Source organism: Porites lutea, chromosome 11 (genome assembly GCF_958299795.1).
Source record: "Porites lutea chromosome 11, jaPorLute2.1, whole genome shotgun sequence".
NCBI lineage: Eukaryota > Metazoa > Cnidaria > Anthozoa > Scleractinia > Poritidae > Porites > Porites lutea.
The window spans coordinates 9,612,994-9,637,749 of record NC_133211.1 but is presented as its reverse complement, the minus strand read 5'-3'; the positions used below and the strand labels follow the sequence as shown (position 1 = coordinate 9,637,749).

General features: G+C 39.0%; 1 protein-coding gene and 2 non-coding genes across 3 annotated transcripts in view; all 3 read right to left on the bottom strand.

Annotated features, from left to right (window-relative positions):
- LOC140952628 (helicase domino-like) overlaps nucleotides 1–24,756 on the bottom strand; it is a 47,868-nt gene that overhangs the window by 20,730 nt on the left and 2,382 nt on the right. Inside the window, exons 3-23 of the mRNA XM_073402061.1 lie at nucleotides 22,116–22,256; nucleotides 21,228–21,426; nucleotides 20,228–20,474; nucleotides 19,935–20,033; nucleotides 19,209–19,366; nucleotides 18,930–19,034; nucleotides 18,782–18,849; nucleotides 17,979–18,071; nucleotides 17,267–17,581; nucleotides 16,739–16,849; nucleotides 16,378–16,629; nucleotides 15,281–15,417; nucleotides 14,713–14,779; nucleotides 13,293–14,264; nucleotides 12,515–12,741; nucleotides 11,713–11,915; nucleotides 11,542–11,596; nucleotides 10,863–10,977; nucleotides 9,275–9,586; nucleotides 8,642–8,833; nucleotides 7,531–7,653 (exon numbers count right to left, since the gene is read on the bottom strand). Coding sequence (XP_073258162.1) covers nucleotides 7,531–7,653; nucleotides 8,642–8,833; nucleotides 9,275–9,586; nucleotides 10,863–10,977; nucleotides 11,542–11,596; nucleotides 11,713–11,915; nucleotides 12,515–12,741; nucleotides 13,293–14,264; nucleotides 14,713–14,779; nucleotides 15,281–15,417; nucleotides 16,378–16,629; nucleotides 16,739–16,849; nucleotides 17,267–17,581; nucleotides 17,979–18,071; nucleotides 18,782–18,849; nucleotides 18,930–19,034; nucleotides 19,209–19,366; nucleotides 19,935–20,033; nucleotides 20,228–20,474; nucleotides 21,228–21,426; nucleotides 22,116–22,256 — 4,191 coding nt within the window. The remainder of the gene's footprint in view (nucleotides 1–7,530; nucleotides 7,654–8,641; nucleotides 8,834–9,274; nucleotides 9,587–10,862; nucleotides 10,978–11,541; nucleotides 11,597–11,712; nucleotides 11,916–12,514; nucleotides 12,742–13,292; nucleotides 14,265–14,712; nucleotides 14,780–15,280; nucleotides 15,418–16,377; nucleotides 16,630–16,738; nucleotides 16,850–17,266; nucleotides 17,582–17,978; nucleotides 18,072–18,781; nucleotides 18,850–18,929; nucleotides 19,035–19,208; nucleotides 19,367–19,934; nucleotides 20,034–20,227; nucleotides 20,475–21,227; nucleotides 21,427–22,115; nucleotides 22,257–24,756) is intronic.
- On the bottom strand, nucleotides 7,749–7,820 carry LOC140953423 (small nucleolar RNA SNORD18). Its single transcript, XR_012167451.1, has one exon. It is a non-coding gene; the product is annotated as a small nucleolar RNA SNORD18 (small nucleolar RNA).
- LOC140953424 (small nucleolar RNA SNORD18) lies at nucleotides 12,148–12,220 on the bottom strand. The gene has a single exon (XR_012167452.1). It is a non-coding gene; the product is annotated as a small nucleolar RNA SNORD18 (small nucleolar RNA).

Below are 24,756 nucleotides of genomic sequence, written 5' to 3'. Positions count from 1 at the left end.
GGAAATCCGAATAAAGTGCCGTTGTGGTGTCAACAACAAAAATGCAAATACTTTAAACTGTTGCGAGGTACCAAAACAAAGTATTGGGAGAAAAAGGAAGTACTCAAGTAGATGCAAATGTTTGAAAGCGGGAATAAAATGTGGGGATAAGTGCAAATGCAAAAGCTGTGGAAACGGAAGAAACTCACCTAATGCAAAGCAAAGAAAGAACTACAAAAGCAATTTTATTAAAACATCTTTCACTAAAAGAATAACAGAAAAACCATTTTTATTACAAAGGGAAGGCGCGGATTACACACGTAGCAGTTTTTCTGTGTTGGAACTTATGATTTTGGAATTTTGCCTACTAACGTTGGGAATCAAATCTTGTAAAAAGAAACCAGAAAAAGTCGCAAAGCTCTACAACTCATGTATTGATTTTTATAACCGCTCTACAGCACACAAATTAACTCGGAGGTTGATTATTGAAATAAAAAAGGAAATGAACAAACACAAAAGTAGCAAGAACAACAAAAAATAGTTTTATTTGAAATCTTTACTTACATGTAACAATGAAGTAACAAACAAGGGTTAATCGTGCAAGTCGCAATGGTCATTTAATATACGTGATCCAGTGGCTCTTTATTTATGCAGGCAAAAATAGACGAATACTAAATCGCACTCTCGATTCACCAAAACTTTCACATAATGACAATGCTTTAAAGTATTTACGGTGAGGTCACTATTTGAGGTTTAATGACCATAGATTTTAGGGAAATAGGGAAAACGGCGCTAAAATGAAGATAATACGTAAATTTCAAGTGCTAGATGCAGTCAGTTATTGTGTAGCGTAATTACATAAATATTAAGAGAAAGGAAATAAAGGTCAAGACATCATATAATTTCAATGAAATTATATCAAATATCATCATTATATAAGATTAATTACCCGTTAGAGAGAATAAGTTTCAAGAATCACCAGAACGTTTTCGAGATCCTCCCAATTACTAAGTACATAAACAAGTGTCATTTTGGCGAGAAAACTAGTTGGCCGTCGTCAATCTACTACGTTCTTTAGCGAGAACGTAAAAAAAACTTTAAAAAGGGGGAAAAAAGTGATTGAATGTACATTACAATCTCGTCATCGTATTCCTACAACTATACCAACTAAAAAAAAGTAACTACATCGAAACTACACCAAACTACATCGAACTACACCAGAGATGCCAAACTCTGGAAATCTGAATTCTGGAGACTCTTTCTTTTGCATTACTCCCCGACTATCAATGATCAACCCCCCCGCTCACCCCTCCCCATAAGCACAATTCCATCCAGTCCCTAATAGGCTTAGGACATTACATAAAGTCTTACACGAGGTACAGACCATCACGATTAGCTTTTATGATTGTTTGTGAGTAATGAAACATGTGCGAAAATACCGCAGAAAAAAAAATTACTAATTATACTACACCAACTACACTTACTACACCAACTACACCAACTACAGCAACTACACCAACTACAGCTACTAAACAAACTACAAAAACTACAGCTACTACACCAACTACACAAACTACACTAACTACAGCTACTACACCAACTACACTAACTACACTAACTACAGCTGCTACACTAACTACAGCTACTACAGCAACTACAGCTACTACAGCAACTACAGCAACTACACCAACTACACCAACTACACTAATTACAGCAACTACAGCAAGTACAGCTACTACAACAACTACAGCAACTACACCAACTACAGCAACTACACCAACTACACTAACTACACTAACTACACCAACTACATCAACTACAGCGACTACACTAACTACACCAACTACAGCTACTACACCAACTACACCAACTACACTAACTACACCAACTACAGCAACTACACCAACTACACTAACTACCCCAACTACAGCTACTACACCAACTAAACTAACTACACTAACTACAGCTGCTACACTAACTACAGCTACTACAGCAACTACACCAACTACCCCAACTACAGCTACTACACCAACTAAACTAACTACACTAACTACAGCTGCTACACTAACTACAGCTACTACAGCAACTACAGCAACTACATCAACTACACCAACTACACCAACTACACTAACTACAGCAACTACAGCTACTACAGCAACTACACCAACTACAGCAACTACACCAACTACAGCAACTACACCAACTACACTAACTACACCAACTACAGCAACTACAGCTACTACAGCAACTACACCAACTACAGCAACTACACCAACTACAGCAACTACACCAACTACACTAACTACACCAACTACAGCAACTACAGCAACTACACCAACTACACCAACTACAGCTACTACACCAACTACAGCTACTACACCAACTACAGCAATTACAGCAACTACACTAACTACACCAACTACAGCTACTACACCAACTACACTAACTACACTAACTACAGCTGCAACACTAACTACAGCTACTACAGCAACTACAGCAACTACATCAACTACACCAACTACAGCAACTACACCAACTACAGCAACTACACCAACTACAGCAACTACAGCTACTACACCAACTACAGCTACTACACCAACTACACTAACTACACCAACTACAGCTACTACATTAACTACAGCTATCACACCAACTACACCAACTACACCAACTACAGCAACTACAGCTACTACACCAACTACAGCTACTACACCAACTACACTAACTACACCAACTACAGCTACTACACCAACTATAGCTACTACACCAACTACAGAAACTACAGCTGCTACACCAACTACACTAACTACACCTACTACAGCTACTACACCAACTACATTAACTAAACAAACTACACCAACTACAGCAACTACACTAACTACACCAACTACAGCTACTACACCAACTACACTAACTACACTAACTACAGCTGCTACACTAACTACAGCTACTACAGCAACTACAGCAACTACATCAACTACACCAACTACACCAACTACACTAACTACAGCAACTACAGCAAGTACAGCTACTACAACAACTACAGCAACTACACCAAAAAAAGCAACTACACCAACTACACTAACTACACCAACTACACCAACTACACCAACTACAGCTAGTACACCAACTACAGCTACTACACCAACTACAGCAATTACAGCAACTACAGCAACTACACCAACTACACCAACTACAGCAACTACAGCAACTACAGCAACTACAGCTACTACCCCAACTACAGCTACTACACCAACTACACCAACTACACTAACTACACCAACTACACCAACTACACCAACTACACTAACTACACCAACTACAGCTACTACACCAACTAAACTAACTACACTAACTACAGCTGCTACACTAACTACAGCTACTACAGCAACTACAGCAACTACATCAACTACACCAACTACACCAACTACACTAACTACAGCAACTACAGCTACTACAGCAACTACACCAACTACAGCAACTACACCAACTACAGCAACTACACCAACTACACTAACTACAGCAACTACACCAACTACACCAACTACAGCTACTACACCAACTACAGCAATTACAGCAACTACATCAACTACACCAACTACACCAACTACACTAACTACACCAACTACAGCTACTACACCAACTACACTAACTACACTAACTACAGCTGCAACACTAACTACACGTACTACAGCAACTACAGCAACTACATCAACTACACCAACTACAGCAACTACACCAACTACAGCTACTACACCAACTACACTAACTACACCAACTACAGCTACTACATTAACTACAGCTATCACACCAACTACACCAACTACAGCAACTACAGCTACTACACCAACTACAGCTACTACACCAACTACACTAACTACACCAACGACAGCTACTACACCAACTATAGCTACTACACCAACTACAGAAACTACAGCTGCTACGCCAACTACACTAACTACACCTACTACAGCTACTACGCCAACTACAGCTACTACACCAACTACATTAACTACACAAACTACACCAACTACAGCAACTACACTAACTACACCAACTACAGCTACTACACCAACTACACTAACTACACTAACTACAGCTGCTACACTAACTACAGCTACTACAGCAACTACAGCAACTACATCAACTACATCAACTACACAAACTACACCAACTACACTAACTACAGCAACTACAGCAACTACAGCTACTACAACAACTACAGCAACTACACCAAAAAAAGCAACTACACCAACTACACTAACTACACCAACTACAGCAACTACAGCAACTACACCATTTACACCAACTACAGCTACTACACCAACTACAGCTACTACACCAACTACAGCAATTACAGCAACTACACCAACTACACCAACTACACCAACTACAGCAACTACAGCAACTACAGCTACTACACCAACTACAGCTACTACACCAACTACATTAACTACACAAACTACACCAACTACAGCAACTACACTAACTACACCAACTACGGCTGCTACACCAACCACACTAACTACACTAACTACAGCTGCTACACTAACTACAGCTACTACAGCAACTACAGCAACTACAGCAACTACACCAACTACACCAACTACACTAACGACAGCAACTACAGCAACTACAGCTACTACAACAACTACAGCAACTACACCAACTACAGCAACTACACCAACTAAACTAACTACACCAACTACAGCAACTACAGCAACTACACCAGCTACACCAACTACAGCTACTACACCAACTACAGCTACTACACCAACTACAGCAATTACAGAAACTACAGCAACTACACCAACTACAGCAACTACAGCAACTACAGCAACTAGACCAACTACAGCTACTACACCAACTACAGCTACTACACCAACTACACTAACTACACCAACTACAGCTACTACACTAACTACAGCTACTACACCAACTACACCAACTACAGCAACTACAGCTACTACACCAACTACAGCTACTACACCAACTACAGCTACTACACCAACTACACCAACTACATTAACTACACCGACTACAGCTACTACACCAACTACTCCAACTACACCAACTACAGCAACTACTGCAACTACACCAGCTACAGCTACTACACCAACTACAGCTACTACACCAACTACACTAACTACAGCTACTACAGCTACTACACTAACTACAGCTACTACACCAACTACACCAACTACAGCAACTACAGCTACTACACCAACTACACCAACTACAGCTACTACAGCTACTACACTAACTACAGCTACTACACCAACTACACCAAATACACCTACTACAGCAACTACAGTTACTACACAAACTACAGCTACTACACCAACTACACAAACTACACTAACTACACCAACTACACTAACTACACCAACTACATTAACTACAGCAACTACAGCTACTACACCAACTACAGCTACTACACCAACTACACTAACTACACCAACTACATTAACTACAGCAACTACAGCTACTACACCAACTACAGCTATTACACCAACTATACTAACTACACCAACTACAGCTACTACACTAACTACAGCAACTACAGCAACTACACCAACTACACTAACTACACGAACTACAGCTACTACACTAACTACAGCAACTACAGCAACTACAGCAACTACAGCTACTACACCAACTACACAAACTACACTAACTACACCAACTACACTAACTACACCAACTACATTAACTACAGCAACTACAGCTACTACACCAACTACAGCTACTACACCAACTACACTAACTACACCAACTACATTAACTACAGCAACTACAGCTACTACACCAACTACAGCTATTACACCAACTACAGCTACTTCACTAACTACAGCAACTACAGCAACTACACCAACTACACTAACTACACGAACTACAGCTACTACACTAACTACAGCAACTACAGCAACTACACCAACTACAGCTACTACACCAACTACAGCTACTACACCAACTACACTAACTACAGCTACTACAGCTACTACACTAACTACAGCTACTACACCAACTACACCAACTACAGCAACTACAGCTACTACACCAACTACACTAACTACAGCTACTACAGCTACTACACTAACTACAGCTACTACACCAACTACACCAACTACACCAACTACAGCAACTACAGCTACTACACTAACTACAGCTACTACACCAACTACACCAACTACACCAACTACATTAACTACACCGACTACAGCTACTACACCAACTACTCCAACTACACCAACTACACCAACTACACCAACTACAGCTACTACACCAACTACAGCTACTACACCAACTATAGCTACTACATTAACTACAGCAACTACAGCTACTACACCAACTACACTAAGTACACCAAGTACAGCAACTACAGCAACTACAGCAACTGCAGCAACTACAGCAACTACAGCAACTACAGCAACTACAGCTACTACACTAACTACAGCTACTACACCAACTACACCAACTACACCAACTACAGCTACTACACTAACTACAGCTACTACACCAACTACTCCAACTACACCAACTACATTAACTACACCAACTACAGCAACTACAGTAACTACACTAACTACACCAACTACAGCTACTACACCAACTACACCAACTACAGCTACTACACCAACTACTGCTACTACACCAACTATAGTTACTACACCAACTACAGCAACTACAGCTACTACACCAACTACACTAACTACACCAACTACAGCTACTACACCAACTACAGTTACTACACCAACTACAGCTACTACACCAACTACACGAACTACAGTTAGTACACTAACTACAGCTACTACACCAGCTACTGCTACTACACCAACTACAGCTACTACACTAACTACAGTAACTAGAGTAATTACATCAACATTCTCATAGTGGGCTTAGTGGTCACTTAATGTCCCATAGTGGGCTTAGTGGTCACTTAATGTCTCTATATTCGTGACGGTTATCATGAACCCATTACCGAAAAATAGCTGCCCAGTACACCATATACACTAGTTATATCTCAGAGGGAAAAAATTCATTGCAAAGGCTGGTTAGCACATTTCACTTATACAGAGTTTTGATTGCCCTTCAGCTTTAGCAAGAATCTAAGTGTAGACTTAACACTGTGTAATTTTGCAGGTGCATTAAAAATAAGGCGTTGAAAGCCTACCTAACTTTGTAACTATTCAGGGGTAAATGCCATATACACCACAGTCACATTGAAATCATCATCAATTTTAAACTGTGACCAATGGAGTCATGTTTGGGTTCTGACAGACTCTTCCACATAATAATAGGCTGATTTAGCAACAGAACAGGAATGTCATTTGACAGTGGGAAAGAGCACGAGAAGGAGTAAACTCGACTTCTGGATCCCAATTTCTTGCTCTGCCATTGGTCAAGCCAGTTGTTTGATTTGAGCGCGCGGTCGTCAAATGACGTTCCCGTTCTGTTGCTAAATCAGCCTAATAAGATCAAGAGGGCATGTGGAAGAGAGATGAGCTGATTTCTTCACTGATTCTGGACATTGCAGTGGCTGGTACCTACCTTTCCAGATCCATCTTCACTCAGAGGGATTCCCTCATCAAATTCTGCTAACTCAGCAGCTTGTTCTGCCTTGGCCCGAGTAGCAGCACATGCATCCTGCTCATCTTCAGCTTTGAATAATGCCTACAAAAGGTAACAAGAGTGCAATAGAGAAAACCTTGGTTTAATTCTTTTTGCATGCAATATATAAATTTAAGGGGTCTGACAGATTAAATATCAGCTCAGAACTTCTGTAATATCAAGGTCATTCAAAAACACGGACCGTTGAAGTTTAAAACTCATCATATGCTGACAAGGAATGGAGACCAGTGCTAACACTTTTGACCACAGTTAATTCATAAAATAATTGATAATAAAAACTAAGTAATTTGAGTAAGTTGAGAAACTCCTATTGTATTCAAATGAAAACTGGGAGAGAACTCCCATATGAAAGGGATGGGATGATATGCTCGTCACTGAAAGATGTGATTAATTACAAATGCTGGTCTGACACGGGGTGTTCATGACAGAAAAATCATATTTTCACCTATACAGGTATCGCTTAAGGTTGCTTGTAAATATCTATATAAAACAAGGCTGTTCTCTAAGAAAAATTGAAGGGAGTGCAGTGCCCTGAACCTGTAAAATCCAGGGTGCCATGCATAGGATTTCTATGAAAAAACTAAGATTTCCTAGTCACTTAAGAGCAAAGTAAGGAGGTATTAGAGCACAGCCCTGTAAAATTAAAGAGGAAAGAAAAACAAAAAGAAACACTATTATAAGCCTGAGCCACTCCTAGACTATTTATTTTTTGGGTACTCTATAAATGAAAATAATCACAGATTTTCCTTGACTTCTGATATGCGTGGACTTAAAGGTGTTTCTTAACTCTGTGTCTGGGAAAAAAACATGGAAGAGTGAGGACCTCAATGAAAGCTACTAACTTGAGCCAATATCTAGTTTTATTGTACGACTGAATCTGTGTACGGGCAAGGTGAGGTGAATTCTGCGTTCTGATTGAATGTGGTCAATATCTAGCCATCTTGATATCAAGCTTGGTCAATAATGCATATTGAGCATTACTTCAACCGTTCTTAGGGCAGAAAAGGTTTTGCTGCAAAGGCAATCATACCTGTTCCAGTAAATTCTGAGACACTTTTCCACCTGCAGGTTTTTCACTATTGACTTCAGCACTATCATCAGTGCCAGCTGTCTCTGGTTCTTCAGGCAGTTCTTCTTCGGTTTCAGGTTCCTTAACAGCTTCAGCCTTTGGTTGAACAATGGAAGTTTCGGGCTCAATTGTGAAGAGATCTTTTAGCGTTCCCTGTGAATGTAACATATAACTAGATTAGAATTTTAAAAAAAGTGCACACTGACGAAAAAGATGGCTGGAGGAGTAGCAAAGTTAAGTTGATTGAGTTGTGGTTAACATTATGCTGATAAGTAGACAAATGTATAATACACAAACGTGTCACACTATGGTGCTATACACATATGCTCAAGTCCATGACTAAAAAAAACAGAAGCCATTATTTCTGAAGACGACTAATTGTAATCTTGTTTTTTTGAATCATGGTTATAAAAATGTGACATCAATTCTGATGACTGCATGGTCAGTTATTTTGAATGTCATCTAAAACTTTAAACTTGACCTGCTTAAACAATTTTTCTCCCTGTTCTTGTCACAGACATTATCTTCAAAAAAGTTAAAATAATTATCAACAGGCTGGAGAGATGACAGGGTGCTGAAACAGGAGTGACTCACCTCTTTGAAGTATGCTGTTGTAAAGTTTCCTCCCTCAATAGCAATGTTACCCAACATTCGTTTCTGGTTTGCCTTTTTCAGGATATTTTCCTCCACAGTACGCTCACTGATGAGTCGGTAGATGTGGACATCTCTTGTCTGACCAATACGATGACATCTGTCCTGTGCTTGGGCATCCATGGTGGGATTCCAGTCACTGTCATAGAATATCACAGTGTCAGCTCCTGTTAGGTTTACTCCCAGACCACCACTGCGCGTGGACAGGATGAAACAGAAGATGCGTGAATCTGCATTAAATCTCTCCATCAACACCTAACAGGAAGAATAAATCCAAACAATTATTAGTTTGATACTTCTTTGTACTTGATAGTTCTCCCATAAAAGATATTAGCGAGCTCAAGCAAAGACGTTTCAGAGCGATGTGATGCAAGTCAACTGGAAGAGACTCTTTTCCCTTTTTATGTGCCTTCATGCTACCAATTTGTATTGCAGCTGTCTTTACTCTCATAGAGACGATTTGCCTGAAAATTTGGGCAAAAACACAAACCAAGAATGCAAAAAGTCGGTTTCTGGTTGATGGCATTGCTCAATTACGTCTTTGCTTAAACTCCCAAAATTTAGTTTCCTATTAATTTTATCTTGAAAAGGTATTCTGTTAAAACAAACTAGCATTACACGTTGTCCCATTAGCCCATGCTATTTGATAACAATTTTAACTGACCTTGCTTCAATATGTTATGCTCATCCAAAAAAACATTTTTACCAATACAGTAAAAAATTGTTGCACAGTGAGAAAATTCCCCTTATTTAGGGTCTCATACCAAGTAACAACAACATTATAGCAAAATTGTTGCATAGTGAGTAAGTAGTCCTTATTTAGGCTCGTGCACACCAAGTTACATTGTAATAAATTGCCAGGAAAGAAAGACCAAGTGACTTTTGATTAACTGCTAAATTCTCCTTCTAGTTTCCCGTTTGTATGCTTGAAAACCAAAGGGAGAATTTGAAATAAATATATATATATATCTCAGCAGTGACTTGGGCCTTTTTTCTGCACATCCCTAGATTTACTCAAGACAAAATAAATTAATGTTGACTGACAGTAAGCAGAGTTGTTCACTTGTTTCACACCTGCCTGCTAATCAGACAAACTTTCTCTCTTCTTCCATAAAAAGATCCAATTAGCAACCATGTTCATGCTAATGAATATAATAATTTTATCTTCATGGAAGTACAATTTTTATTATAAATAAATAAAAAATACAGCTAGGATTTAACTCTCAAAGCTGTCACTTCAAATTGCTGGGTATATGAAATATTGGTGGGCAGGAAAATGAACAGCCAGGAAGCTCTTGGTTGTATTTTCCTCCTGTTTTCAAGTAGCTGAGGCCATGTTCAGAGTAGCTGATGAAATGCCTAGGTACTGGACCATAAACGACAGGCCTGGTTCCCCCTAAGTTTACCCAGTAGAGTTCAAAGACACCTGCAGCTCCAGCAAATACATCTAACTACATGCACTGTAACAATGCAAAATTTTCCGGGCAAACAAACAATAATATTGAAACACAAAATTTCACTGTATCTTTACCTGTCTCTGTTCCACTCTTGTGGTACCGTCCAGTCTCAGGTAGATGTAACCATGGTAGTTTAGAAAGCTTTCTAACACATCAAGCATCTTGGTCATTTGAGTGAAGATAAGCACCCTTAAAGAAAATTTGAAGAAGTCTTAAACAAATGCCAACTAAAGATGTTTAATTAAACCAGGTTTTAAGAAATGAAAAAAAACAGACACGAAAAACTGAGAGACAGGTTTTTTTTACACAGAATTCAAAAATTTGCACTAAACTTGCAATCAACTTAAGTCAGAAGACTGCTTTTACTAAATAGTGTTAAACTGAACAGCTTTTAAACACGTTTAAGCTTTGGTGTGAATGGGGCCTAACAGTTCACGTGATGAAACACAGTGGAAGAAAGGACATTCAATTGAAAATATGCATCCAGGCAAATTTCAAAGGGCTGGCACAATTTACTTTACCAGCCATAAGAGAACGTTTCCCTGGCATTTCAAAGACTAGGGGGAAAGTACTGGTATGCGATGTGTTTCACAACAGCACATACCTGTTGCATTTTTTAAAAAATAAGTATCTAATCATGTGATAAAATTCTTGGAATACTTTGACTGGGAACTTTTAGACAACAATAATCTATGTTGTAGAATTTTATAGAACTTGTTCCTTTGATATCAAAGAATAAGTCCTCACCCTTACCTGTGTTTTTCAGCTTTTAGTCTTCTCAAGAGAAGGTCAAGAGTTTGTAGCTTGCCTGCATTAAAACAGATAAATAAATACACAAGTTTGTTTATAGTTCATCTTACAAGTACACATTAAACAGAGGTTGAAGCAAAACCAAAAGCATTTTCTTGTTCGTTTTGTTCTTACCACAATCATACTGAATGAGGCGTACTTCAGGAAATTGCATGGACGTTCCTCTAGCAACAGGATGCATGAAAGTTGTCCTAGGCATTAATTCATTATGAAGCCTTTCTTCAAGGATCTGCATCTTTGTGACGAACGATGGTGGAGGATGAGATGTGTGCAGTCTAACAGGAGGAGCTGTGGCCTTTGGGATTACAAACACAAACCTTCAAAAAAAGAGAGAGGAAAAACAAGCATGAGGAAGAGATTTCTGTTGTACAGTCAACTATTTCTGAGATGGGACAAGCACTAGCTGTCTGAATTAGAGAGAGTCAAACAAAAGACTGAAAACCAAGAAAAGGTATCACTGGGTATCACAGGGAAACTCAATGGTACAATTCACATTTCATACACAGTATCAGATTAACAAATAATATTATCATTATTAGCATTACCTGACAGCTCAGAACTTCAGTAATATCAAGGTCATTCAAAAACACGGACCATTGAAGTTGAGAATTCATCACGTACTGTCAGTGCAAAAATGTACCTTGATGTAACATGAATGTATTATTGCAAGGAAAGGCTAGCATAAAGGGCTTTGTCTTTAAACTGTTTCTTGCTCAGGTTCAGCATACTACTCAATGCCAATTAATGCTGTAGGAAATTTTGCTGAGGATACAGCATTATACGCTTCATTTTGGAGCTTTCTTGAGACTGATTTTCCTACTTGACACACAGCCTGAAAAAGATGCATTTAACAACACTGCTATGCTTTAGAGAATAAAGTGCCCAGTGACAATGTGTTGTTTTATGTACAATCTACCTTTTTATAATTTCCCTCATTTCATCCATTCTATACTCTGGGGTCTTTATCATGCTTGTTAAATACTCAGAATGCTTGACTGTAGTCCACACATTATGAACAGCAGATACAGCCTTCACCAGGTCCACTCCATAAACAGGCTGAGCTTGAGCATGACGGCTGTTTACTTCCACGATGCGCGTCAGCTTTTGTTTTCTTTCTTTAGCTCTCTTTTCTACAAGGTTTTCCTGTAACATTATATGCAAAAATGCCTTCAGTGTACAATCAAGGAACTGAAAACACTGGTAGATTGTTAAATGGGGCTGGGCACCATCCTAGGGGATTGGAATGGACCAATGAGATGACATTCAAGTTTTATTTTAATGAGTGATGTTCTCAATCAAGCATAAGCCTTTCATCCAGAAGTGAAGAGAGGAAAATTTCTCGTGGTCTCCTTTCCATGTCTCTCAACACCTCCCCAACTAATGACTAGTATAACATTGTTTTTTTTTCCTTTGGTAGATAAAAGACATGGAATTTTGAAATAAAATAAAATAAGAAAAGAAAAATGAATAGAAAAACAAAAACAACAAAAACAACAACAGAACACAAATCAGTTGCCAAGGTTCGGACTTACAACAATATGCAAACTGTCAGCAAACTGGTTTTCTAGGAGAAAATGTTATGTGCACCGTTGTTTGCTAGTTTAGCTTTTAGCTCTCCCCTCCCTCCAAAATTAAACACACTAAGGGGTGTCTCAGTGATGGTATGGCAGCTGCCTATCATTGCAATCACGTACCAGGTAAAAAGGAGAATCTTTGTTTACATGAGAGACAGCTGGAACAGCGACTGATGGTTTGTTCTCCAGGGCAATCCTCTTGCTGGGTGAAACAGCAAAAGGTTTTGTCTCGGGGTGAGTAAGTCTACTTGCTGTATCAGACTTCACACTTTGTACTACAGGTGCTCTAACTTGTGACACTGGAAGGTCAGCATTACTAGCAACTATCTGCCGTGGTTCAGATGTGACACTGCTGACAGAAGGAGAAGCTGGCCAAGATGGATGTCTTGCCAAGGGCTGACGCTGGGTATCATACCCTGCTGCATGACCCGGATAAGGAGGAGGGGGAGCTCTTCCATATCCCGCCATAAGTAACCTAGAAGCAGGGTAGCCAACTGGTGCTCCAGTACTATGCCGTGTTGAGTAGCCATGCTGTCCTTCAGGCATCCCTGGTTGTAATCTTCCTGCTACAGATCCCATGTAGCCAGGACGTGGGTAACCTGGTAGCTCTTGAGACCAGCTAGGTGGCATACCATAGGGTAGGTTACCTGGTGTGTAAGCTCCATGCATCCTGTGCTGTGGGTGTGCGGAATAAGGAGGTGGTGGTACAGAAGGCACATGATGGCCAGATGGATGAACACTGTTTGAAATGTCAGTCTTTACACCGGTCAATGGTGCAACAGTATACCCCGACATTGAAATTCTCCTTGGTTTTACAGGTGGCACCAGTTGCCTGGTAGGTTCAGGAAGGGTGTCTACCTCAATAATCATTTGCGAAGGCGTCTGTAGGGACTGAGTGCGATATGCTGCATAGCTTGTAACTGTTCTTTCAATGTCAGATATACACAAGTTCAAGTAGCCAAAATTGACTTGTTTAAGAGGATCATATTCTAAAGCCTTGAGCACTAATGAGGCAGTGTAGAACACTATTCCCTCTGTCTGGAGGGGTGAAACTGTTGGTCTTGGCTCGAAAAGATCTGGATGGTTGCAGACCTGCAGAGAATAAACGATTTTACCTGACTATTATTATATTATAGAAAAGTACACAGCCTAATAAAAAAAAAAAAATTGCAACATTTTCCCTGGGTCTGGGTTTGAGCGAAGTTACCCTTAAGGTCTCCAGGGAATGAAGTTCTACTCCCCCTATAAATGACATGCAAGGAACTATGAGAGCAAACAATCTTGACCAAAAGTGTTGAGAATTCCAAAGTTAATTAAAAAAAAAAATTATTTGCTTTCTAAAGCAATAATAATAATAATAATAATAATAATAATAATAATAATAATAATAATAATAATAATAATAATAATAATAATAACAATAATAATTAAAAATTGTAATGTACCTTTTCCATGCAAATATGATCAAAAGTGCAAAAGAAAAAAAGAAAGAAAGAATGAGATAAGAAATAAAGAAAGAAATAATAACGAGATACCATACCTTTCTTAGTTGCATGAGAATGTTGATTACACTGAGAAAGTGGCCTGATTCCAAAGTTTCCTTTGTCCTGAAACACAATATTGGTGACTTAATCCTGAAGTAAGGCTGAAATAGTATCAAAACACTTATCAAGAGATTCCCAAAGCCTCCTGTGAAGCTATGGGAACCCCTTCTCAATATGACATAAAAGACTTCTGGCCAGCAAAGTCCTGAGTTTACCTTAGCCCAAATGTTCATTGCCACATTTACAGTATTAGTAATATGTAGTAATCATTATTCTGTTACAGTGTATGTAGCTACCGACAGGAACCACTGACACGTGAAAGTGAGGTGCCATGGGTTTTATAGCAGCTTTTAATCTTGGCCATTGACTGCAAAACCAAAATTAATGGATACAGAGTAACCTTGGACACAGAGCAGTTGGCCTTGTTAATCTAATGTGACTAACATGGAAGTGATGTTTAATAAAGCTAACAAGTTCTACAGCATTAACTTAGCAGAAACTCAAAAAAATTCAGTTCAACAGTAAGAACAACAAACATTAACATTTTTTCATTCCAGTACTTACTTGGCTCTAGACATAAAGTCATCATAAAGGTAACGTTGCCTCTTTGATAACCGACATCTGACCAAGTGTTCATACTTCTTCGGCATTTGGGTTTCAACTTCTTGTTTTAGTCTCCTTAACAAAAATGGTCTAAGAACCTAAAACAACAATGTGTAATTAACTCTAACAAAAATATTTCAAACTTAGCAATCAACAACAACGGATGGCAAGATTGACGATTTATTCTTGATGTACCTCTCGACAGGATCCACTAAATGTCTGTATTAATAGTAAACATCAGTGGGTTTTAAAAGAGTTTTTTGCTCTTGGCCACTTGAAATTACCACATAGCAATAACGCCTATGCAATATTGGATTGAGTGGCCAAGGTATATGTTACAGGTCAAAATTACATTCAGGTTAAATCAAATAATATTAAAAACTGAATTACTGGATAATGCAATCCCAGGACTCTGATTGGCTTAGACATCATGGTATATGAGCCATTATACCATTCTCTACAAATATGATAACTGTATGTGTCTGCTCAAAATTAAAAGCAAGCTGAAAATCGGTTGTTTTTACAAGTGAAGACGGGAGGAATTCTCGATATTTCGTGGCCGTTTTTAATCAAACAATTATTGTACTTGCGCTTGTTGGATATGAGATGATTATAGCCAACTCATCATATGCCCACTAGTGGAATAATTGTTAAATAACAGGCCATTTCCGAGTTCCCCTGGGGCTCTGTATCAAAATAAGGTTAAGTGCTCAGCCTTTGATATCGAAATGATTTTTCATTCTCATGCAAATAAAACTCATTTTCACAAGAGAGGTTGTACACTTGGCCTCATTTTGAAAGTGAGGGTTTTAGGAACTCGGAAGTGGCCCATTCAGGTAAATTAAAATCTTTTATTTTTCAACTGAGTTGGATTCTCTATTTCCTTTGTCTCCTAGCCCTAATTATTCATGACCTAGGGCCAAGAGACAAAGGAAATTGAGAATCAACCCAAACTTAGAAATGTTTTACTGAACCAGAATATATTTTGACCTGTAACATATTATATACTATGCTACAACTGGCAATCCTTTCAAGTTTTTGGTGTACCAGGTACTCACTTTGTGAAGTCTTTTGATGAGCCCCTCATTATACTCTCTACTGCCTTCAATCATTCCTGAAAGGGGGTTGGAAAACCATTCTTTGAAGTCCTTATGTGACTGAAAAACATGGGGCATTAGAAAATGCATCAAAGACCACAGTTCCATCAAGCTGTTTTGTAAAGGTGTCCCAGTAAGGAGCAGTCGGCAGTGGCTGTTAAAGTTTAGCAGGTACTGCCATCTTTGGGACTTGAAGTTCTTGATGTTTTGGGCCTGCAAAATACAATGAGAAGCTCAGCTTTGAACAATAATATTATTAATATTTTATGGTCTCCCTTAACACAGCAGCACAGTTAATTATGAGGTCTAATGATGAACGCACCTCATCAAGAATGAAGTACTTCCACTTCTTTCTTCTGAAGGCCTGATGATCTTGAATAACAAGCTTGTATGATGTGATGCACACATGGAATGCATTTGGTTTTGTCCAGCCCTGTTGAAACAAATTGAAGTGTCCCAAATGAATGGGATTTGGCCATTTTTTTTCATTGTTCAATAAAGGAGTTCTAACTCTTGCTAGGGTCAAACTTAGTGCTGCAAAACACAAACAGTTAAGAGCAAGCACTTAAAGAAGCACATGTTTTGTACACGTAGAAAAACAAAACGACGAGGCAACAGTATTAGAATCCTCTTGAAACTGTTCTTCCAAGATTTTAAAAAAACTCAAATTAGATGGCCATACAAAATGTCTAAAACAACTTAAAACATGATCATTTTGCTTGCTTATCCTAATCTGCATATTACTTGACCTATTGACTTCGACATTGACATAATTGGACCTTGCAGGTTGTAGAAGTGCAGAAAAAAGAAAAGTCGAAGCCCTGACAGAAGACAAGACCAATGCACCCACCTGTCTCTTGGCCTTGCGTTCCTTTTGGCTGCCATAGTAAGTCAAGATTTTGAATCCAGGACACCATTTCTTAAACTCCAACTCCCAATTCAACATGACAGATGTGGGAACAACAACAAGGTGAGGACCCCACATGCTCTTCTCACAAGCCAGGTGTGCAAGCAATGCTATTGTCTGGATTGTCTTACCTAATCCCATTTCATCTGCCAGAATGCCATTTAGGTGTTTCTCATGCATGGTTACCAGCCAGTCTAAGCCAATCAGTTGATATTCACGCAAGACACCACGCAGCAAAAATGGCACTTTGGTCTTGATCTGGGCAAAGAGGAAGAAAATGTTGCTAGTCCATTTCTGGAGAGAGTTACATGTGTTCTAGTGCTACCATTTGGGTTTGTGGTCTTCTGATGTGACCAACTTAGTAGTGTTCCTCTAAGATCCAACATATTTGTCACAATCTACTTAGTACTTTACACCAGCACATGTACTTTGTAAAGTCTTGGAAGAAGAAGGGTCACCTATAAAAAATCTCTTGCTCTTTCTTAGAAACAGCAGCAACACCAAACTACCTTTAAAAAGACAACCTTTACCAGCAGAACGGTGTGTAACATGCATGGCAGGCACTTTCTGATACAATAAGTTGGATATTTTTCTTCTGAATAACCTCTGAATAACTACGCCCCCCTTGACGATCGAATAAAAGCTAGATACTTACTTCAGTAGTCTCCAAGGTGAATCCTCGAGGTTGTAAGCTCTGTGCAGTTGCAGCTGCATCTGTCAGCTCTTGGTCTGGATCAGAATCAGCACTCTACAAAACAATATTATTTCATCATTATTGTACCTATTATTGAAATACTGTGTTTAAAGATGAATAAAATGGTATTCATTACTTAGTGCATCATAAAAATAGGCAGGTGGCAATGACTCAGCATCTCCTTTACAGTACTAAGCGTAGGTCACTACCTATACCACTTTTCAAAAATTCTACATTCAACTCTTGCTCAATTCATGTTGTAGAGTACATTATGTCAGGTGAAAAAAAATAGGTCATTAGATTTATTACTATGTTACTGTGAAACTCACAAAACTGTGAACACCAGAAATATTTATTGAATGTTATTGTGTTGCGAGAAATAGGCCAATAAGGCGCGAGATAACTAAACTGCAAAAAGCAACGGCAATTAGTTTGTGGTTTTGAGCTTTGCTAGCGTGTCCCGAACTTTATTGTGATTGGCCAGTACACAATCAACATTCCTGAAATTTTTCAGTTGTTCACAGTTTTCGGAATTTGACAGAAAGTTGTAGAACATGAATAATAATAATATTAAAGGTTCTATACGTCCTTTTCAACAAGTTGCAACTTGATGAATGGTGACAATGGTGACAATCAAGAACATATTGAGTGACCAATGTACTAAAGATGCTGAACTTTAAATCACTGCCTTTATAAGTTCCAGATGAATGCAGAAATCTAGTTGTTCTGATACAAGTCCAGTCTTCCAAGGTAACAGAACACACCTGTGATTCACTGGCTTTTTCCTGGTCTGTCTGAACAAGATACTCCATCCCCTCTACATCACTCATTTCTGCAAATTAAGAAAAACAATAACTGGATACCACAAAGAAAATTTTTATTTGTAGACCAGTTCTACACTTCCCACAGTACCTTCTTCAGATGATTCTTGCGAGCTCTCCACATCACTCTGCATATCTGTTGACTCATTCTCAGCAGCACTATACATCTTCATCAGCTCTTCAATCGGCATTTCACCTTGGTACATAAAAAGGCATCAATCCACTTAATAATCAACTAGGAACTTGTTTAATTCTTTTTATTCCTTAGTAACCATTGTCTGGAATTTTGGTAGTCCAGGTGTGCTTAGGTTGGATGCTAGTTTAACCTCAGAATGGATCTTAACTAAAAAAACAGAACTGTAATTCATACCTTCTTTCTGAAGGCTGTCAATCTCATTTTTATGGTCAGCTTCTCCTTCCATCCTTTCCTCTTCTTCTAGAGTCTGTTCATCGTCTTCCTCCGTACCTTCTTCAGTTACAACAAACTCTACATCTGCTTCAGCTGACTCACCTGTACCACTAGGTTTTCTACAATCAGCCACAAGAGAATAAGGAGTTTAAGATGCCACAACGTCAACAGCAACAAGGACGTCAAAAAAGCAATAGGTTGAGAAGGCAAAACAAGAGCTCTGCATGAGCAGCACACTTTTACAGTACATTTCTTTGCCCTCACTGCACCACTGATGTGGAAATGCCTGATTTCAAGTTTCATGGACGATGTAAACAAGCCATGACAAAATTGTCTTCCTCTTCGGAATATGGTTCTTAGGAATTCAACTTCAGAAGAGCTGGCTTGCATTTGATCAAGTAAGGAAGTTGAAATAATCACGATAGAGATTAAAAGGACACAAATTCACTTTTTTAGCAACATTTTTGCTGCCGTTCCCATCATGGTATCTTAATCTCCATATTAAGTGACAATAGGTTGGAAATAGCTTAGAGGTTCCTTTATAAAGGGAAACAGTGCACAGTTCAAAAACAGCTAACTTTGGTTCAGGAGTTCTAAGTTGGATAATTTCCTCTGCATTAAAACCTTGAGGGTGCTTACAATAAAACAAATTTGATTATGTCACCTGTTTGCTTCAAAAGCATTTACCTTGTGGATGACGTCTGTTTCTTCTTTGCTTCTTGTTCTTGTTCTTCATCATTGTTGCCCTCAACATCTACTTCAATATCGCTGTTATCACTTTCATTGCTATGGGAAATACAAACGAAAATGTGTCATGACAAAAGAAACGGTACCCTTTCAATGCTGCATTCGCTGGCCATGAGAACCATGGTTATTGAGGAAAACTTAAAGACCAAGCAAATGACCATGATATTGTATTAATTATTTTTGTGCCACGAGCAGTTTGCTTGCTTTGGTTTCTGCAACCCACCAAATCTTACCTTGAAGCATCACTTTCAGCAGATGAATCATCATCATTATCACTTTCTTCAGTTCCACTTTCGTCACTCCTTTCCTCAAGTATCTCTGGAGGTAGGCTCTCCAAAAGTTTTTCCAAGGGGATTTCACTTTCTTGTCGCAGCATCTCCAGCTCTTTTTCTCTGGATTCAGACTGCTCCTGAGCTTCTTCAACATCAATTGTCTCCTCATCATCCAGTTCCTCAGCAGGCTCAAATTCACTATCGCCACCTAAAAATGTTGTAAAAATTGGTTTTGGTTAGAGGGTTTTAATTTTCTTCCACCACTAATTAAACAGTTAATCCCTTGAAAAACCAGTCGGTGCATTGCAGCAGATCTTGGTCAGTGCCAGGGTTCAACTAGCCCCCCGTGGTGGCTGCTGTTGATTCACTTTAGTTTTTCCACAAAACCTTGGAGGCTGTTAATTTTGTCATCTGGCATACTTTGAATTGATAACCAAACAAGGATATCTCAAGAAATATGGAATGTTCCCACTGAACAAGTGCCTTGTGGGTAAACAATTACGGTTTAAACTCATCACAAATAGATGAGCTTGGGAACTGGTGCCTTACAGGTTAGCAGGGTGGCAGATGACATGGCTGCAGGGAGGTTCCCATGGCAACCCTGGAATGCGAGAACCACCCAAACGAGCATCCACTAACCGGCACCATCACGCTGAAAAAATCAGTGGAAATAACTTACCTGAAAGGATACTTACCCTGTCAACCGAATGCAAAAGAGGGAGGAGAGGGCCAAGAATATGCAATGATTTGCAATAGCTGAACTTTTGATCTGCAAAGATCAGCTGATAACACAGCATGTGTAAAGCAATGAACCTTGAAACCCTGCAAAACCCCGGGAGGCCACCCCAAAGGTCATGTACTGCAGATGTCATGTACTGCAGATCAGTACTGCTGGCAGCATTTGCTCGAATTTAACTTTGTCTAAATGATATTTAGCCACATTACAATTACTTTGACCTACCTTCTGGTTTAGATGATACTGGAGAGGAAGGCCCGGTGGAGACACCCGATGCTGGACCACTGGAGGGTGGTGGTACAGCAAGGCTCTCTGCCAGCCAAGATGAATACTTCTCTGTTTGATCCACAATGAAGTTTAACTGCAAGTCAAGAGCTTTCTTTCTGTTCTCTTCTAATCTGCTTTGAACCTTGTACTGGACAACCTGTCAAGGGCAATCAAAAAAATGCTACCCAACATAAATCTGATATAGCCAAGTATGTTTAATGTTATGCTTTGAAATGTTGTGATTTAATTATGTGGTTTAAATAATCCCTCATATTTGCTAAGGGGAAGCCCACAAAGTAGCATGACTTAACTTCACATTAATAGTCCTTTTTTGAATCAAAAATTACCGCTGGATACAAAAATTAATGACACATTCATACAGAGTTAGCATTGACATAACGTAAAATATTCAAAATTCCGGCAAGTTAGTGTTTCAAACTTGAAAATACACAATAGACAGAGCAATAACCAGGTCTTAACCTTGTTGGAATTTGTGAATATATTTACTTCAGATAGAGGCTAAGCTTATAAAAAATGTGTCTTCACTTCTGAACTTGAACTGAACTTGAACTGGACTATTCAGGGCCTTGATGCTACTTTTCTGCCCTTTTCTCCCTCACTCTGTGGTAAGTAACTATGTCCTGTTCATTTTGCACTGAATTCTTTTTCAGTGCTGTTGGTGGATGCCACACACTGGGTTGCTATAGATACCTATTGACAGCTTACATGTGCACGACTCCACCACTGTTGTAGGCACTTACCCCTAACCTCATCTTTTCTTGAATTTATAATTAGGCATGAAGGACTTACAAACAAGCAGCTAACATAACAGACACAAATGGTAACCTTTTCAACAGAAGACCAAAATTGCTTGATTTCCTTTGATATGCTTGCAGCAATCTTTCTGAGACGAACTGATTCTTCCTTTTCAGCTTTTACTTCCTTGCTTTTCTGTTCCTGATGGTATTTTAGAACAGCTCTGGATATCTGCAAAAGTGATATATGTATATGTTGTAGTTCAAAATGAAGTCCAGGTTGAAATGGTTTCAACCTACAGTACCAGAAAAAAATAGTTGGGAAACTTCCACCTTATGCTGCTTTTTTTACTTCGGCGCCGTCTACTTGTCCTCCCAATGCTGTTTATCGCAGTTACCTCACCAAATCTTGCACACCAACACTGGGAGGGTAACAAGAGTAAAGACACTAAAGTGTCCCAAACATTTTGACTGAGACTGTAGCTTGATTCCCAATTTCCTTTGTCTCCTACCCCCAACTATTCATGATTATTATTAGTGGTGGTAACACTTTGTTTAGTTTCGGAAAGTCATGCTTAATTCTTGACGTGATTATGAACCAAAATATAGCGTGAAAAATGTTTTCTTTGACCTCTACAGTTAGACAAAACTGGTATCTTGCCATGCCTTGTTCAATTCACTCAGTAAAAATCACTTTACGGCCAGAATCAGGACAGATTCATGCTATGTCAGGTTATATTATAAATTGTTTGTACGGATTGTTTGCCTTGTTTTGATGAGAATTAATAATTATAACAACGTTTAAACACGCTGTTCAATGGATTGGTCCTCAGACATTATGGTGGTTTCATGTGTTTTTCACGTATATAAACTGTACTTATGCACTCTTTAAAGGCACTGACATTTAAATCTGAAAAAAGCCTTTCACCTTAATCTCTATTTTCCCAAATGAGGTCCCATTTATTACTGTTATATGTTTATGTTAATTGACCTCGTTGAACTTATTTTTAGCAAAAAAAAAAAGATTCCTTTAAATTTTGTTCATGCTGAATAGGCCAGTGAGGCTGAAATAGAATGGATACAATAATATTTATTGTATCCAGGGCTCGACGTTGCGACCCCTGGGGTCGCCAATGTGACTTGAATTTTTTAGTGGCGACTTACTTTTCACGCCTGGTTGCCAGGCTGGCCCCCATGATATTTTTGACCTTCTTTGGGAAAACGTACACTAACGATAATCCGTTAATCGGTTAGACCGTTAGCTATCCGTCAGTCATCCGTTAGACAGATCAATAAAAATCGTTGGAGGCGTTTGGCAATTCAGTCTTTAAGGCTAGCAACTCATCCGTATCCGTTAGATCGTCCGTCGATCTTCTACTGAAATACACTGTTGAAGAAGTTCCAACGGGCAACGGAGACTGTCTTTTAGTGGGTCTGTAACACCATCGCTTTAGAAAAATTATTCTGTAAGAGCTTGTAACTGATGTTTTAAGGCTTCCTTTCGCACGATTTTTGCCCGTTTTAATGTCCGTTCGCATCGTACAGCATCGGTCGAAGAACTCACAAACCTGCGGGCGGCGTCCAAAATCTCTTAAGGTAAATACTGAAGCGTAAATTTCCTCAAACAGTTATTCAGGCTTCAGGAAATGAAATACACTTGCAGTTAAACAAATTTTTTGTATTAGAAAAAAACTCATTTGGGCTATGAAAAAACAACTCTGCAAAAATTCGCTTTGCCGTTCCATATTTGCATTGATGTTCAGAAATGAACATCGGTGAAACATGATCTATCTCGTTGCCTAACACGTGATCGAAAGTCTCCTTCACAAAGAAGAAACAGATGGTCAGTATTTTCGGGCAAAAGTTGATTTGACTAGAAGTCTGTTCAAGAAGTCTGACTTCAACGATACTTTATTAGAAGTCAATAAAATGCAGCAAAGCTCTCACTTGGGTCGTCACGTAACGCTTTGTCGCGAAGGGCTCAAATGTCAACATAAATTTGCATAAAAAAGTAGTTTACAAGAAGCCCGAGATAGACGTTTGTTCTCTTAAGTTTTTATCAGACTAATCTGCAATCGAGTCCGCAATCTAGATACACGTTCGACATAAAGGAATCATTGTTAATCGATGCGCTAAAATTTATTCCCGGACAAACAAGGGACTTGTTGAAAACTGCGATCCATTTGCCCGGTTAATTTTGACGGAAGTCTTAAAAAAGACTTCTGTCGAATCGAATTCATCACTAGTGATTTTCTCTTACAAGTAGACGGACCAACCGTTAGCTGCTAAGAATCAACCGTTAGATCGTCAGAGCAATCCGTTAGAACAAATCGTTAGAGCGTTGGGACAAGCCGTTAGAGCGTTAGAAAAGCCGTTAGCTATCCGTTAGTTTAACGGTAACGGAATACATAAATACGTAAAAATGAATTTTATAACAAGTGCCATTGTAGGGGTTATGTAGCCTGTTTTGTAGAAGGTAACTTATTGACGATTTTGTTGAGGTTAAAAAGACCTTAAGTATATTGTATGCTATTTTTTCTTGAAGATAATTTTTGGCGACTAGAATACTTGTCCTGGCGACCAAAAATGAAAACTTAGAGGCCAGCTGGCCCCAAGATTTTTTTCTGAAAGTCGAGCCCTGGTATCCAGTCTATTAATTATTAATCAGGGTTGTCAAAAGTAGCCTGCTGCTGGCGAAAATCGCTGCCTACTTGGTTAGTGTTGGCTAGCTA